Here is a 17,759-nt window from a genome sequence, read left to right as displayed (position 1 = left end):
CACAGGCACATGAAAAGATGCTTCACATCACTAATTATCAGGGAAATGCAAATTAAAACCACAATGAGATATCACCTCACACCAGTTAGGATGGTCAACCTCCAAAAGATAAGGCACAACAAATGCCAGTGAGGATGTGGAGAAAGGGGAACCTCCTAGACTGCCTAGACTGGGAATGTAAATTAATTCAACCACTGTGGAAAGCAATAGGAGGTTCCTCAAAAAACTAAAAATAGAAATACCATTTGACCCAGGAATTCCACTCGTAGAAATTTACCCAAAGAAAGCAAGATCCCTGATTCAAAAGGACATATGCACCCCTGTTTATTGCTGCACTATTTACAATAGCCAAGATATGAAGCAACTTAAGTGTCCATGAGTAGATGAATGGATAAAGAAGATGTGGTACATATACACAATGGAATACTATTCAGCCATGAGAAGAAAACAAATCCTACCATTTGCAACAACATGGATGGAGCTGGAGGGTATTATCCTCAGTGAAGAAAGACAGGTGGAGAAAGACAAGTACCAAATGATTTTCCTCATTTGTGGGGTAATAATAACGAAGCAAAACTGAAGGAACAGAACAGCAGCAGACTCACAGACACCAAGAAGGGACTAGCAGTTACCAAAGGGAAGGGATTGGGGAGGGTGTGTGGGGTGGGAGGGAGAAGGGGATTGAGGGGTATTATGATTGTTACACATGGTGTGTGTGGGGGTCACAGGGAAGACAGTGCAGCACAGAGAAGACAAATAGTGACTCTGTGGCATCTTACTACACTGTGGACAGTGACTGCAATGGGGCATGGGGGGGACTTGATAATATGGGTGAATATAGTAACCACAATGTTTTTCATGTGAAACCTTCATAAGAGTGTATATTAATGATACCTTAATTTAAAAAAACCTATTTCTACACCAAAAATGTAAAATGTAGTCACATATTTTTCTTGTGATGAGAACTTTTAAGATTTATTCTCTTAGCAACTTTCAGTTATCCCATACAGTATTAACTATAGTCACCATGCTATACATTATATCCCCAGGACTTATTTTATAACTGGAACTTTGTACCTTTTGGTGCCCTTCACCCATTTCACCTCCATCCCCAAACCCCACCTCTGGTAACCCCAATCTCTTCTCTATACCTATGAGTTTAGTTTCTTTTATTTTTTTCTTTTTTAGATTCCACATATAAGTGAGATCACATAGTATCTGTCTTTCTGTCTGACTTCACTCAGCATAATGCTCTCAAGGTCATCCATTTGTCTCTAATAGCAAGATTTCCTCTTTTTTATAGTGGGATAATATTCTATTATATTTATCACATCTTTATCCATTCACCCATCCTGGGTACTCAGGTTGCTTCCATATCTTGGTTATTATAAATAATGCTGCATCAGTGATTTTTTTCCACAACTATGGCTTCTCTCTCAAACTAGACTTAAACCTGAAGCTCTCTGAAGAATAGTCTAATATCTTTTTATTTTCAGTTATGCCTGGTGTAAGGTAAGAGCTCAGTCTCTTTGCTCATCCAGTGACTCAACTGAATGTACCAAGTCAAGGACTACTACCAGTCAGGAGACCTTGAGTTCACTCTAGGGAATTTTACAGCTGAAAACAAGTTTCTCCTTCAAAGGGTTATTGTTCTTCTAATGTCTCCCAGGACTTGGTTCATGGTTTCAGGAGTCACTAAATATGAGATTATAAACTTGATTTACTCCTTTTAATCCAGCGATTTCCTTTTTACAGATGAGAAGCCCTTTGCTGTGGAAGATACTTATTTGCTGTGTCCAGCACCTGTCCTAAAAGAAGTTGGCATGTAAGTTTCCACCAACTGAACCACCCAGCTAGGGAGGATTGAGGAGGCAGAGGGGATGAAGGGAAAAGAGAGTGTCCTCTTCATTGTCACCATGGAGCCTTTCTCTGGACTTCTCCACATAATGATGATGATGCTTACAGTGAGCAAGGCAACAGGATGAATGTTTCACAAAGGCTATCTCACTTTATCCTCCCAAATTCCCATGAACCAGATTCTCCTATCATCCCAGTTTTGCAGATGTGGAATCTGGGCTAAGAGAATTCCAGGAGTTTGCCCAAGTTCACACAGTGAGGGAGTCTAGGTTCAAACCCAGGCCTGTCTGGCTTAATCACAGCCACATTTCCAGAAAGCTTGCACACTTCCCAAAAGGCCCCCACAAACGTTATCTCAACCTCTCAACCTGTCACAGTAGTAGTCCTGCAAGGCGATTAACTCCTTAAAGATAAGGAAACTCAGAAAGGAAGCTCAGGAGGGCTAAGCGGGTGCACAGCTGCTTCAAGACCCCAGATTCAGGCCAAGCTCAGTGCTCCTTTGTCTGCACTTCTGCAGAGTATCAGGTATTCACCCAGATGGCACGAGGTTCCCTGAACTCACTCATGGGGAAAATGTTACGGTGGTGCAATTGTTAGTGAGATGCAATCAAAATATGCAAAGACAAGAGAATTAGCACCCTGAGCGAAGAAAATAAATATGTGGGGAAACAGAGAGACATGACCTAGTTTATCTGTAAACATGTCTGTAACACGCTGAAGATAGAATGGTAGCTCTAAGGGAAAAATGCTAAACTTGTTCCTCTGAATCCTACCTCCAATCATTTGTTCAACATGTAAAGCCTCCAACTCTGGTTACCTGATATTGGCCTGTGATTCCACCAACTAGCCTTGTGTCCATGATATAAAATGCAAGTTCATGTGTGAGTAAAGAGATAGGGGGCACATTATTTCATCTGCAGCTGTACCTCTGTAAGTTTGCTAAATACAGCAAAGCCATCCCCATCGGAATCAGATCACTGAGAGTCCAGAGAATGAATCCCCACTAACTTGGACCATTTTTTAAGAGTACTTTGTCCTACCACAATGTGACAAGTAAATTAAATGGGAGCAGGCTTTGCTTATTCAGTGCAATTCGCTGCAGTAAAGAAGGGCTGAATGCACCGTCTTAACCCACCAGCCAAGCTTACACTGACATCTCTGTAGAACATTAGGGGTGAATGGGCCCCAGAGACCATCATGCACATCTTACAAAGGAGACAGCTCAGGCCCCCAGGGAAGAGACTAGTCCTAAGGGTGATTAAGAGCAGAGCCTGCAGGGGGCCTCTGGGCCATGTGCCTTGCATGCTGTGCTGAGTGTCTCCGGTTCCCTTGTCATTGCAGGAAAGCCGCACTTCAGGTCAGCATGAACGATGGCCTCTCTTTCATCTCCAGCTCTGTCATCATCACCACCACACACTGTGTGAGTCATCATTTCCCTTTGTTGAAGGTTTCATTGCCATTCTCACCTCCCTGGTGACTTTTCCAGGGGTGCATTCTGCTCACTAAGCTGTGATTCCAGCACTGCTGGGCCAGCCATGGCCCCATCAGGGGCGTGCCGCACCCCAGCATGTATCAGGGCCTGTGTGGGACTCCTCCAGGCTCCCCGTGTCCCGACTGTGACTGAGGGCATGACCCAGTGGTGTCTGTGCAGTTGTGAGGGGGGACAATGGGACTGGGTTTAGGTGGAAACGTGTGGAGAGAAATTGGATGGCACATATAGAAAGCACATCCTAGGGAGTTTTCTCTTACAGAAAGCAGAAAATGGGGCAGTAACTAAATGGAGTATAAAGAGAGTGTTTTATTTAGAATGGGAAGAGTTGTGGCTTGTCTGTATGGTTGTGTCCATATTATAAAAATAAACCAGGAGAAAATGGGAAACTGAGGCAGGAATGGGGCTGTGTTCTCTCCACCAGCAACTCCCGTCTCCCTTCTCTGGATCCTTCATGTCAGGTGGGTTTCATTTCTGGCTACATGTAAAGTCACCTGGAGAGCTTTTAAAAAATATTGATGCCCTGGCCTCATACCAGACCAGCTGAAACAAAGTCTCTGGTGGTTCGGAGGCCTCCATGGGAGATTGTCTTGTGCAGCTATGGCTGGGATCTCTTCAGCCTGTGTAGTTGCTCCCACCCATTGCCAGGGTCTTGGACCCTGTCAAAGGCCAGTCAGTGCTTCATTAGCTCATCCACAGACCTCAGCCCCTAACAGGAGCAGTTCCACAATTACATTTTTCCCATTAGATCCTCCTAGAGACTAATATGTTTGGCCTGATGGTCAGTTTGGGCAGATACTGGCTGACCTTTGGAAGACATGTCATTAGAACCCCTCAGTAATTGGGGTTTGTGTCCTTAAGACTTGTGCAGCAATGACTGGGAACCCTTACAGGACACAAGTGCATGACAGATGGGCATGCACTGAAGCCAGGAAAGATGAAAACAACTTATCTCATAGATGAGCAGGCAGTTAGGCCTGATGATGAACAACATCTCTCCCCAACACACTTTTCATCCTGTTAAGAGAAAACCAATTTTCTTGAAAGCAGGGTAAGCCTGTGCAATGAGTACAGACAATAGAAAAGTTTTACTTGACCGAAGTAAGAAACTAAGATTGTCACAGAGAAGTGTCACCATTGAGAAATGTGTGTCTCAGGCATCCCTTGGTAGAACATCAGGTCTAAAGACCAAATACGAAAACTGTGTGTAGATGCAGTGAAACTTCTTCAGGTGTACGCTGCGTGATTCTTTTAGAAGCTGACCCTTCTGGAACCTGCCAACCTGCAGGAAATGATTAACATACCCCAAATCTAACAACTCCATTCTACATTCCTCCCTGCTTTTGAGTGATTCAACAACTTGGGGCTGTATTTCCCATTATGTCTCACCATACCACAAAGAAACAGCCAGGCCCTCAGGGCCCCAGGGCAGGGCGGGGGGAGGGGAAATGTCTTGGGACCAAGCCAGTGGTGTGGCAGACACGGGACTGTGACTGTAAGCCCTGTCCCTGTAAGCCAGCAAGAAAGGGTGTGCTCGCTAACATACTGCAAAATGAGAAGGGCTCCCAGTAAGTCCTATATATCTTCCCACCTCCAGCCTCATGTCTTGTATCCCCCTCATCTAAGTGCATATCCCTAAGCTTTTGCTTCAGCTGACCCTTGATCAACACCACCTCATAACATCTGCATTATTCCCCTTTTCACTTGAGAAAGTAGTATGTCTATAACACAACTACAAGCACCCTAACATTTGAGATCCAGGTCCATTCATTCATTTATTCAACAAATACTCATTAATCACACACAACCCTGCCAGGCACTGTCCTGGGTACTTGGGGTACATCAGAGAATATTACAGACAAAAATCTCTATCTGGTTAGTGGGCCGTGGGGGTGGGGGTGGGGGCAGGAAGGCAGAGAGTAAACACTAAACATAACGAATGAATTACATGCCATGTTAAAAAATAACATGTGTGCTATAGAAAAAATAGAGCAAAGGAAGAGGATTAGGTAGTACTTGAGCGAGTGTAATATAAACAGAGGTACACTGAGAAGGTGGAATTCGAGTAGAGCCCTTGAAGTTAACCGTGAGGCTCCCGGCAGAAAAACATGCCAAGCCAAGAGCCCCAGCACTTAGGCCCGAGGCTGGAGACACCTGCTGTGTTCCAAACAGAGCAAGAAGGCTACTGGTCATTGGCTGGAAGAGAGTGAGTGAGACCAGCAGGAGGCAGGGAGATAGTGGGGATGGAGAGTGGGGGGCTTTGCAAGACTTTGGCTTTACACAGAGGAGCAATATGTTGTGACTTACACTGAAAGGTCACTCTGGCTGCCAGAAGAGCCTGTGGGAAGACAAGGGTAGAGGGACTATGATTGGTCAGGAGGGTTATGGCAGTATTTCAGGCCAAAGATGGTGGTGGCTTGGCTCAGCAAGGAGCAGCAGAGATGGAAGAAGCCCTCAGAGTCAGATTTCTTTTGAAGGCAAAGCTAATGGATTTCCCAAAGCACTGAATGTAGGACTTGAGAAGACCAGTTGTCAAGAATGGTCCCAAGGGCTTTGGCCTAAGAACCTGAAAGGACGGAGTTGCCCTCAACTGACAGATGTAAGACAGAAGGAGGAGAAGATTCCGGGCAGAAGGGAAAACTGGGGGGCAGCTTTGCTGTTGACTAGTTGCGTGGCCTTGACCAAATTATTGAGCCCCTTTGTCCCTCAGTTTCCCAATCTGTAAAATTAGTGTAATAATAACTTACATCTCTTATCAGTAATGTGAATATTAAATGAAATGATATAGGTAAATTGCTTGGTGGAAAGCCTGGCAGGTAGTAAGCAAGCGCTCAGTAAATGTTAGTTGTTACTATAGTGGGACTTAAGTCAAAATTATTGGACTAATAGGAGATTCTCCCTAGAGAGTTGGCTCCTCACCTCAGTGTCTGATTATTTTATTAAAAGGACTGTTCTGAGATAAGATGTAGCCTACAAGTGCATGTTTGCCTTCAGCCAAGCCCAGGTGATGGAACGGGGCAGACAAGATGGCCAAACCCATCCAGAGAAAGGGACCTATATTCAAACAAAACCCCAGTCCCCAACAGGGCCCTACATGGAAGCTGAAATTTAAAAGACTGAAGCCATTGCTGGACAAAGTAGCGATGCAGGTGGAGCATATGGTCATCCAGAATATGAAGTAAGGGTTGGACTTGTATTTGTTTCTTGGGCAGCTGGTGTGGAGGACAAGATTTTCAGATCAAAAGTGATCCCCTGGGTCTGAGGAAAGGGTTAGTCTCGTCAGTGCCAGTCACAGCCTGCCCAGCCCATCACCTGGAACCAAAAATAATTCTAAAATATGTAGTTGAGACTTTTCTTTTTTCGCTTTATTTAGTGCCCATTTGGACAACCATGTCACAAACTTTTCAAGATCCACAATGAATAACCATTGGCCCTGCCAGGAGCAAAAATTCCATGAAGTTTTACAGGAAATTTTTTTCCATCCAAGAGCTAATAGATTCCTATACAAATGGTAAACTTTGTTGAGCTCCAGGACTATAGGAAATGGTAAAACATCCAAAGTCTCTCTCACCAGCATCTGTAAATATATCCCAGCTCTGTAGTCTTAACTGGCCTCCCCTTTATTCCCCAACCACAAGCAATAGGTGAGAAAATCACTAGCATGGGGCTGCTTTGAAATACCAAAAAGAGGTTTGCCCTTTTGAGAACAGAGCAATCAAATTTTAGCACCTTAAAGAACTCTCTGTGAAAGATTGTCTTCTTTTAGATAAATACCTTGAAATTCTATACTTTCTGAACAAAAGTATACAAAAATCAGGGAATCATTCAGCGAGCAGTTCTTGAACTACCATGTTTCCAGTGCTGCATTTACATTTTACAGACTTGCTCTCCTTAAGGAACTCAAATTCCAGTTGGAGAAACCAGTCCAACAGCATATAAAAGAGTATGTAATATGACTTACCACATTTGGTATTGACCTTGATTATTTATTTGGCTGAGGTAGTGGCTGTCAAGTTTCCCCACTGTGAAGTTACTCTTTTTGTCCCCTTCTCTGCACTGTGCTCTTTAGAAAGAAGTTACCATGCCCAGCCCACCCTTAAGGACTGGAGAGTTACACTCCTCGTCAGGGGCTACCTACGTACATAAATGACTTGGAATTTTGCATGGGAGATTTGTCTCCTCTTTCCCATTTATTTCTTGATTCAATGATTTATTTATGCTGTGAAAACTTATTTTATACTTTGTGTTATAATGCAAGCTTGCATGAAAATTTCATTTCTTTTGCTGCTCAAGTTTTTCCAAAAAAAAGAGTATGTAATAAAGAACAGGATTGTGTGAGTTCGACATACATGCTATAGAGTCTCACAGAGGGAAAGGAGTTGTGAATTTAAGAAGCGTCACAATGGCATCATGGAGGAGAAAGCCCAAGTGGTGATTTGAAAGGGCACAAGATGGGACGGGACCATCCCCTGAATGGACCAGATACATCTCTGAACATAGTTTGTTCATAGTCCCTCCTCGGGACTGTAACTTTTTTCTTTCCCACTCATTTTGCATGAGTTTCTGGTGCCTTCCAATATGGGCCATTTCTCAGGTTGGCAGCTACTCTGCTAGGATGTACACCACATACCCCTGGTCACCCAGTATAGTAGCAATGAGGCTCCCCTGGTACTCATTCCTATTAACTATATTCAGGACTTACTTTGTATTGGCTTCCAGGATGGAAAATCACCATCTTTGAAGAAAGGAAAGTGACATAAAGTTAGATATAAGATTTGAAAACTAGCACTAAGTCAGTGGTGAACCTGCCCTTTCCCCTCCTAATTTACATGAAAAACAGCTTGGCTGCAAACAGCAACAAGGTTGAATAAATTTGAGAGGACCCAGGTCAAGTCACTGTTCAAAAAGAATTTGTTGAATGAAAATAAAAATGTAACAAACGCAGCCCAGAAGCATCAAAACAACAATTGCTCAATAATTGTAACATAATGGAGGGGTTAAGAATACAGGATATTGAGTCTGGAAGTCCTGATTTCAAATCCCAGCCCTACCACTTCCCAGGATGACCTTGGGCAAGTTAACCTGAACCTGTCTCAGAGCCTGTTTTACATGGTTGTTGTAAAGATCAAAGGTTAGGTTTATAAGGGACTTGAAGTACATGGTAGTCTGTCAAAGAATGATAGCTATTTACTAGTTTACCAACATTCTCTAACCCTGCCAAGTAAAAGCCCAATGGCTTGTCTCATTAAAAGATTTGCTGCTCATGCTTTGCAGATTATAAACAGGCAATGTTTCCCTGCTTAAGAATTAGGCTTCCTTTTGAGTCCACTATAAGCCTGTATCCTTAGGAACAGGCTGGGGATGACTTTGAAGATCTTGCCTGCAGGATAACAAGGGAAAACAAACACCAGTAAATTAGGTGTGGTGGTAAATCAAATGGGAAGAGGCAGAAGAGTCTTCACTATTTTTAGAAAAAAAAAAAACAGTTTTCTCAGTAAATGAATCAAGAGTAACATAAGGGGACTATTTAGAATAATTCAAAAAATGAACTACAGCAAGTACTTACTGACATTTCTGCATTATTACCACACAGAAAGTTCCTATTATTATTTAACATATTCTATCATACCAAATATTTGGAGGCATTTTATTAGAGGAGGTAGCATCTCCTACAGATGAGATCTGTAACTTCAAAAAAACCTTTATGGCAGACTTGGTCCCAAAGTGTCCCCTGAAGCAGCTGCCCTGCACTGTGGTTTTGGAGTATGGTTTGATTTCTGTGGGGATGAACATGAGGCCGACTTGTTTCCCAAGGACTTTTTTTGACCATTTTATCCTTCAGATTTTCATGAATTCACACTACTCTTTTCTAAAACAAGTGATATTCTTTTCTCGATACTCATTTGAGAAAGAGAGACCAATGATGCACGGGAGAGCCCCCACCCAGTACAAAGAATTATCCAGTCCAAAATTTCAGTTTTACCAAGTTGAGAAACCCTAAAGAATTGAAATTTCTTGGGGTGGCAGAGGCCAGGAGTCTGCATTTTAATAAGCTTACCAGGTAAAAATCCTAAAGACACAGGATTCTTATTGTTATACTTACCTGATACTAATTGTCCTCCAAAGCTTTTTTTTTTTGATTATTAAAATCTATTTAAGAAAAAAGATTTACTCTCCTGATTCACACCCTATCCTATTTATTTAAGAATCCAAAGATTTAAAATCAGAACCCTCTCTTTTATGTTCCTTCTTTTGGACAGTATTTTCTAGTATAAAACTAGGAGCTTAACCTAAAAGAATAATGTGACCAAGCCAGGGACCTTCTCCCTTTTGTGTTGCTGAAGTTTTATAGTCACATAACTTTCTCTCCAAATGCTCCTTTCCATATTTCAAGTTGAAACTTCAAGTTTCCCCCTTTCACACTAAGGCCTGGTAAGCCACAGACTTGTTGCTCCTTGTTTTAGGAAGAAAGCCCAGCTAACATCAGTATTGTTTTTAACACTTCATAGCTCCTGATAGATCATACGAGAACAGCCCTCCAGCAGCCTTACGGAGGTAGGTTATAAGTTTGGAGACAACTATAAACTTGGAGTAAAGAGAGCATGGCACGGGAAAGAATAATTGTCCTCTTACACAGTGTAGTCCATGTGCAACTTGAGGAAAAGCAGACTTGTCTTGTTCATCATTGCAACCCAGCACCCAGCACAATGACTGCATATCGCTGTTGCTCAATAGAGAGTTGGTAACCGACTGAATGAACCATGGGTCCTACTGAGACCGATGGCACCTGCTAGTAGGAAAGAAAGGGAGCCAGATGACATAGGATTGGAATAGGAGGCACTGAGCTGGTTGGAGGATAGTCCTCCAGAGAGTATGGCCAGCAATCTAATAGGCACATACAAAGAGCATGGGGAGCTTGAGCATGATTTAGAAGGGATAGTCTGCCAGCTGAGAAACTACAACCAGTGATCCCAGGCAGGGCAAGAGTCAAAGACCTCTTCAGCACAGTACCAGCTCCACCAGGAACAGACTCTTGTCAGGGGTCTAGAGAAGGAGTCTAGAAATAGCCCATTCAACTGGATCAAAATTCAGGGTGGGCCCCTGGTCCATGAGCATCCATAGCACAAGGCTGGATGCCAGACAGACATATAGACTGAGAAAGAATCTAGTAACTACATTTCCTAAGTCCAAGGAACACATCTAAGACATGGGAAACAGATAAGTACTCCAAGAAATTGTAATTTAATGTGATAAGTTCCTTTACAGAGAAATGAACAACACCCTGTGATACTATGAAGTGAAATGTCTGGGGAAATCAAAGGATTTACAGAAGAGATGATGAAAGAGTGGGGATTTGCTAAGGGAGTGGCCTGAGTAAAGACAAGTGCTGGTGCAGTGTAGCTATGACTGGTTGGGATGGGGTACCAAAAGAGATGATCAGAGGTGAAATGACTTAGGGCCAATTAGAAAAGCCTTCCTTACCAGCCGTATTTTAGGGTTTCTCTAATATTTAATTTAAACATAATACATGACGCAGTTTTGATGTTAACACCTGATCTTTCCTCATTCAGGAAATAAGCATTGTTAATCTTCCAAAAAAAAGAAAAGAATCTAGACAACTGGAAAAGTTGTGACTTATGGAACATTGGCATGGCCTGAGCTCACCCTGGAACACCAGAAACTTTGGCTGTGGCAGTTCAGCTCATCTGGATGCTGCCAGCCAAGACTGAGGGTGCTTGGACTGCGTGGGTTGGGGCTGGCGATTAAGGGGGTGTGCTGGCACTCACAGGTGGAGGCTACAGTGGCCGCAACTAAGAGAGGCTGCAGGGGGAGGGTACAGACCACTTCACAGAACAATCTCCAGAGTTCTGTCCTAGGTAGCTTCCCGCATCTGCATTGTAGGGCAGTTCAATTCTGTTACCAAATGCTTTGAAGTAACTTGGGAAAATACAAATCCAGCCCGGTTTTGTAATCATATGGCCTTCTAGGTCAACACACAGTTGGCATGACTGCCCTTGCCAAAATTTCTTGAATTTACCAGCCTGGTAGGGAATGAGTCCAGAAGCCTGTGCTGAATGGCAATCTCGCCTTCCAACGTAATAAAAAATTATTGTACACTCTTCAGAAAAAAAAATAGAAATCAGAGAAGACTTTTTTTCTTCTGTTTCTTTTCCAAGATCAACAAAACAGTCTATCAATCAAATAGATAGCTATCTTTGGGATAGATAATTCATACAGCAGCTATAAGCACGTAGGTTTCTTCAGTAAGGAAAGAAGCATAGGGAGGAGGTTGCTGGTGGCAAATAGGGCCAAAAACATGTATTAAAATAGAACTATGGGCAGGACTATATTCAAATAAAACTTTCTCTCTGCTTTGAAAAAAAAATAGAACTATGGGAAAAGTGCTAGGAACTCAAAGAAGAATAATCAGTCCTTGCCTTCCAGAAGCCAAAGCAAGATAAACTCCAAGAAGGCAAATATCATACACATTGGGGTATGGAAAGCAAGTATCACAGAGGTACCCAAAAATTACCCCATCTATTCCAGAGGCACATGAGCCTGTCCACATAATGGACGAGTGTCCACATAATGGGCCTAGTGGATGACCTCCCGATTATCCAAGAAGGTGTTCACCCCTTTCTGCAAAAGAGAGCTGGATAGGTAATTCTAGAAAATTAGGGATAACGTGTAACCAGCTGATGATTTACTCACCACAAAAACTTTATCCCATGAGTGTCCTTCCCCAACAAGACCCTACCCAAAGTATTTCTCAATTTTTGGAAACAATGTCAGGAGAAAACAAGTCCCTTCCAGACAACTAGTTGAGGAGGGCAGGACCGGACCCATACCCTGACTTACCCCTAACATTCCCCTGCCCGTCCAGCTTGCTCCTACCCCCACCTCTTCCTCACTTGTTTAGCCGCCAACTCTTCACAGAGTCTGGAAGAGGAAGGGGAGATTGGATTGGAGGGGAAATGGGAGACTGACCTGGAAGAGAGTGCGACTGACAGAAGACAGAGTTTGGAAGATGGGAAGCCGTTTAAAGGAAGCATAAATCAATATTTTAGGAAAATTAATTCAGCATTTGTTATGTTCCAAGTATATTAACAAAATAGCATTAATTTAGGTGCCACTGTTTTATAAATTTGGTCATTGGGAAAGGGAATAGGCTCCATTCACTTTTATGTTATTTGGGCTGAAAGAACTTTGTGCCGGAAGTGACCACTCCAAAGCCCTGGGACTACAAGAGACTCATTAGTGTTTCATACTCAGCCTTTGAAAAAGAATGCCCTTTACTTTATTAGTGCTGTAATTACAGGCAAAGTATCCTTTGAAAGAAGTGGCTTAGCAAAACACAGGAGGAAGACTGAGTTAGAGAAGAAAAGTGTGAGCCAAGATGAGCTTTGGGGTCAGATCAGTGTGGCTAAACTCCTGCCCTTACAGCTGGCACAGGGCCTGTTAGCTACTAACTATCCAGTGTCAGTTGCTGTTCACTGATACATACTCTCTAGCAGTCAGCACAGTGATATGGTTTCTAAAGACACTCTGACTTCTGGTAAAATTATCAGAAGTATAGTATCTTAGACTAAGGAAATGATGGAACCTGTCAACTTGGTGAAGGTAAACTCTCCATTTGTGCATTTTATTAAATACCAGGATATTTCAAGGGAGGGCCAGCACAGGCTTCTGGACACATTCCCTACCAGGCTGGTAAACTGAAATATGTTACCGAATATGGTAGATTGCATAGAATAATCTGCAGATTCGGGAGTCTTTAGCCTGGAGACATGGGGAAAGACTTGATGACCATTTTCAAAATTTGAAAAGTTGTCCTGAGACAGGTGTGTCGGGTTTTAGTGTAGAGATCCAAGGAGTAGAAGAGGCTGATAGACGGTTTGCAGCCTATTTTTCAAAAGGTCTTTCTAATTGACTGCTTCCAGTGGGAGTGAGATCCCTGCTATGGTTGTATTCAAGCACAGGCAATATAACAAATTGGCAGAATTGTGTGAATACCATTTGTTCAACAGATAGGCAATGGGATTGGAAAAGCTGTCAGACTCCTTCCAACCCTGAGAGTCTGTAATTCTAGCACAAAGTAAGTTCGCAAAGGAGTAAGGGAAGCATTATCTGTCTTAGACAGTATAACAAATAAATTGGGCTTTTATATTTTGAGAATAAATATGAGAGCCTTTTGTTGGTGATACCGGAGACAGCTTCTCTGAGTGTGATTCAAATCAGCCAACCCCCACCTAATACAAATGAGAATCGTATTTCATACCCAAGTATGCTTAAAGCGCCTCCTGAGAACAATTTATTTTCAAATAACCTGAAAACACACTCTCTCATTTATAAACAATTGATAATCTAGTCACAAGTCATTCTCGTCTACTTATTAGCTAGTCTTGGTAGAGCCACACATAATTCAAGGTCTTTTTTACAATACCCTAGTATTTTATTATTATTATTATTTTAACAAGATGACCAGTGGTTTCTTGTACCATCAGTAGAAAAGGCAAAAGACCACAGGAATATCAGAGTGCAGAACTCAGATGTCAAATGTTGTTTATGAACTGAAATAAAAGGCGTTTGCCAACATCTCTATTTTGATAACCCTCATATGCATGAAAATATCCTTGCAAATATGTTTTGGAGGATCAAGCTAATTTGTTTTTCTTGGATGTTTGAGCAATTGACTTGCAGTATTTTTACCTCAAAGTGTTTTAAAGAATGTTTGCCCTAAGTTTGAAATTTCCTTGTTTTGAGAGTAAATGAGAAAAAAAATTTCTGAATCTATACTTTAGGAAACTCTGAGATAAGCACATACTAAGATGGTAATATTTATTTTTAGAAATAAAAGTTAAACCCAAATTATCCATAACCAACATAAAAATAAAGGACCAAACTCAGCAGTTAAAAGACAGATTGACAGATGGTGTTTAAAAAATACCCTGCTATGCTATTTACCAAAAAAAAAAAGCACTCAAAATCTAAGGACAAAGAAAAGCTGAAAATAAAGTATATAGTATATGTACTTTATACTTCCTATAAAAGTATAAGAAAAGTTAAACCAGGCAAATAGCAAAAGAAAGCTAGTGTAGCTTTTTAGAATTAGGTAAAATAAAATACATGGCAACAAAATATTATTGCTATAAAAGGAACCATTCCAGCTGGTGTTGGCAAAACTGGACAGCTACATGTAAGAGAATGAAACTGGATTACTGTCTAACTCCATACACAAAAGTAAACTCAAAACGGATCAAAGACCTGAATGTAAGTCATGAAACCATAAAACTCTTAGAAGAAAACATAAGCAAAACTCTCTTGAATATAAACATGAAACACTTATTTATGAACATATCTCCATGGGCAAGGGAAACAAAAGCAAAATTGAAAAAATGGGCTATATCAAACTAAAAAGCTTCTGTACAGCAAAGGACACCATCAGTAGAACAAAAAGACATCCTACAGTATGGGAGAATATATTCATAAATGACATATCTGATAAGGGGTTGACATCCAAAATACACAAAAAGCTCACACACACCTCAACAAACAAAAAGCAAATAATCCAATTAAAAAATGGGCAGAGGAGCTGAACAGACACTTCTCCAAAGAAGAAACTCAGATGGCCAACAGGCACATGAAAACATGCGCCACATTGCTAATCATCAGAGAAATGCAAATTAAAACCACAATGAGATATCAACTCACACCAGTTAGGATGGCCAACATCCAAAAGACAAACAACAACAAATGCTGGTGAGGATGTGGAGAAAGGGGAACCCTCCTACACTGCTGGTGGGAATGCAAATTAGTTCAACCATTGTGAAAACAGTATGGAGGTTCCTCAAAAAACTAAAAATAGAAATACCATTTGACCCAGGAATTCCACTTCTAGGAATTTACCCTAAGAATGCAGGAGCCCAGTTTCAAAAAGATACATGCATCTCTGTGTTTATCCCAGCTGTATTTACAATAGCCAAGAAATGGAAGCAACCTAAGTGTTCATCAGTAGATGAATGGATAAAAAAGATGTGGTACATATACACAGTGGAATATTATTCATCCATAAGAAGAAAACAAATCCTACCATTTGCAACAACATGGATGGAGCTAGAAGGTATTATGCTCAGAGAAATAAGCCAGGCAGAGAAAGACAAGTACCAAATGATTTCACTCATCTGTGGAGTACAAGAACAAAGAAAAAAACTGAAGGAACAAAACAGCAGCAGACTTGCAGAACCCAAGAATAGACTAACAGTTACTGAAGGGAAAGGGACTGGGGAGGATGGGTGGGAAGGGAGGGAGAAGGGGAATAAGGTGCATTATGATTAGCACACATAATTCAGGGGGGGTTGCACAGGGAAGGCAGTGTAGCACAGAGAAGACAAGTAGTGATTCTATAGCATCTTACTATGCTGATGAACAGTGACTGTAATGGGGTATGTGGTGGGGACTTGATAACAGGGGGAATCTAGTAACCACAATGTTGCTCATGTAATTGTATATTAATGATACCAAAATTTTTTTAAATAAAAATAAATAAATAAAAGAACCATTCCATAATGTTAAAAGGAACAGTTAGCCTAGATATATTTCTAGCCTGATATAATTTCTAGCCTGTACTTAAGGACATTCTCAGCATATATAAAACAAAAATTGACACAATTGCAAAGAGAAATTGGTAAATCCATCCCAAGAGGAGGTAAGAGGAGGACAAAAATAATAAAGAAAGAACAGAGTAGAAAACAAGGTAGAGAGATAACAAAGAAAACTTAGTTGTGGGATTGGCTAAACTGACAGGCTCTCAGGCTCTCTGCTTTTTGGTTCTATTTCTCAAACTCTTACCTAATCCTCCTCTTCCCCCTCTTCTCTCTCTCTCTCTCTCTCTCTCTCTCTCTCTCTCTCTCTCTCTCTCCACACACACACACACACACACATATTTTTGGGCCCTCTAAATTGTGCACGTCTTCCTATAGCCACACCTTTCACAGCTGGATTTGCGAATCCAGAATGCTCACGCCAAAAGACTCAACTGTTTGGAAGAGGCTCCATTAACCCGGGAGCAGGCATGTGTCCGAAGGACTGTTTTGATGGGTCAGTTCTGGACGGGGGATGGGCCACACTCACTGCTGTCCCGGGTCTGGGGCAGTGCCGAGCGACAGTTACCTAAGGGAACCAAAAGAACGCTTGCAAGTGGAGCTCCTCTCTCACCTGCTGCTCAGTCTTGCTTCTGATGGAAACTTTGTACACAAAATGGGTGTTATAAATGTGGTACAATGCTTGCATTTTACTCTCCCCTGTTTTTATGAACTAAAATTATCCAGATTACTAGAAACTCTTGAATCCTGAGGCTGTTTGTCCCTAGGGCAGTCTTCTGATCACCATTTTTTTGAAGTGATGGTTTTGGGTTTTCTGGCCTCTGACTTCTTAGTATTATGTGTGTGTCTTCCATTCTAGATCCTTCCTTTCTAATTTGACAGTTACGCTTCTGGGTCTTCAGATATCAGATAGCCAAGCTTCTGTGATTTTGTATATACAATAAGAATACCTGGTCTCTGAATAAGAACTTGAAAGGAATGTTATATCCTAAGTACGCAGCTCTGGTGAGTGACCAGTGTGTCCATTTAGGCCTACTCCCGGGTTAATGGAGCCTCTTCCAAACAGTTGAGTCTTTTGGCTTGAGCATTCTGGATTCGCAAATCCAGCTGTGAAAGGCGTGACTATAGGAAGACGTGCACAATTGAGAGGGCCCAAAAATATGTGTGTGTGTGTGTGTGTGTGTGGAGTGAGAGAGAGAAAGAGAGAAGAGGAGGAAGAGGAGAATTAGTTAAGAGTTTGAGAAATAGAACCAAAAAGCAGAGAGCTTGAGAGCCTGTCAGTTTAGCCAACACTACAATAATGGCCAGCTCTTCAAATGGTTGGAAATTGGCAAAATCAGTGGATCAAACCTGGAAGAGACAGCAGCCAAACCCAAACCATATTGTCCTCATTGGCAGTTCATAGTGCCAAATCACAAGCTGCCCCAGGGTCCTTCTGTGTACCCTCTGATCAAGATGTTATTGGGGACTGACATGATTATATTGTTGTACTTCCAGAAAGCAGGCAAGCTCTTCCTTCTGCTCCCTACAGAATGATGACGTCTCACAAAGGTATATAAACACTTTTCCTTTGCAAAGCAGCCATCTTTTTGCCTATTCATTAGGGCACCAAGGAGACTCAGAGGTCAGTCCTTCAAGTTCTTCCCAACTAGAGTCAGTGCCACAAGCAGTGCATAACTAGCATTCCTTTGCCGTTACTGTGGTTGCTAGAACAGATGTTAGTTTACTCCATGCCCAAAGCAGTGGGCTTAATGTTTTGTTTCATTTTTTTTCTAAAACTTAAAAAGCACTTGATTAAGTGACAACTCAAA

The 17,759-nt window shown here is 41.8% G+C and overlaps 1 protein-coding gene across 4 annotated transcripts in view; it reads left to right on the top strand.

Moving 5' to 3' along the window:
* ANTXR1 (ANTXR cell adhesion molecule 1) overlaps window positions 1-17,759 on the top strand; it is a 226,771-nt gene that overhangs the window by 111,535 nt on the left and 97,477 nt on the right. For 3 of the 4 annotated variants that reach the window (XR_012120811.1, XM_037022145.2, XM_073212205.1), the window contains exons 11-12: window positions 1,756-1,825; window positions 3,199-3,277. Coding sequence is in view for 3 of the 4 variants with exons in the window: in XM_037022145.2 (XP_036878040.1) it covers window positions 1,756-1,825; window positions 3,199-3,277 (149 nt within the window). In the remaining variant the exon portion in view is untranslated. Of the gene's footprint in view, window positions 1-1,755; window positions 1,826-3,198; window positions 3,278-5,919; window positions 5,929-13,832; window positions 13,932-17,759 lie in introns of those variants that run through there. The other variant, XM_073212208.1, reaches the window with a different exon arrangement.

This window comes from Manis javanica, chromosome 1 (assembly GCF_040802235.1).
Source record: "Manis javanica isolate MJ-LG chromosome 1, MJ_LKY, whole genome shotgun sequence".
In the NCBI taxonomy this organism is placed as follows: domain Eukaryota; kingdom Metazoa; phylum Chordata; class Mammalia; order Pholidota; family Manidae; genus Manis; species Manis javanica.
This window is presented reverse-complemented; position numbering and strand designations above follow the sequence as displayed.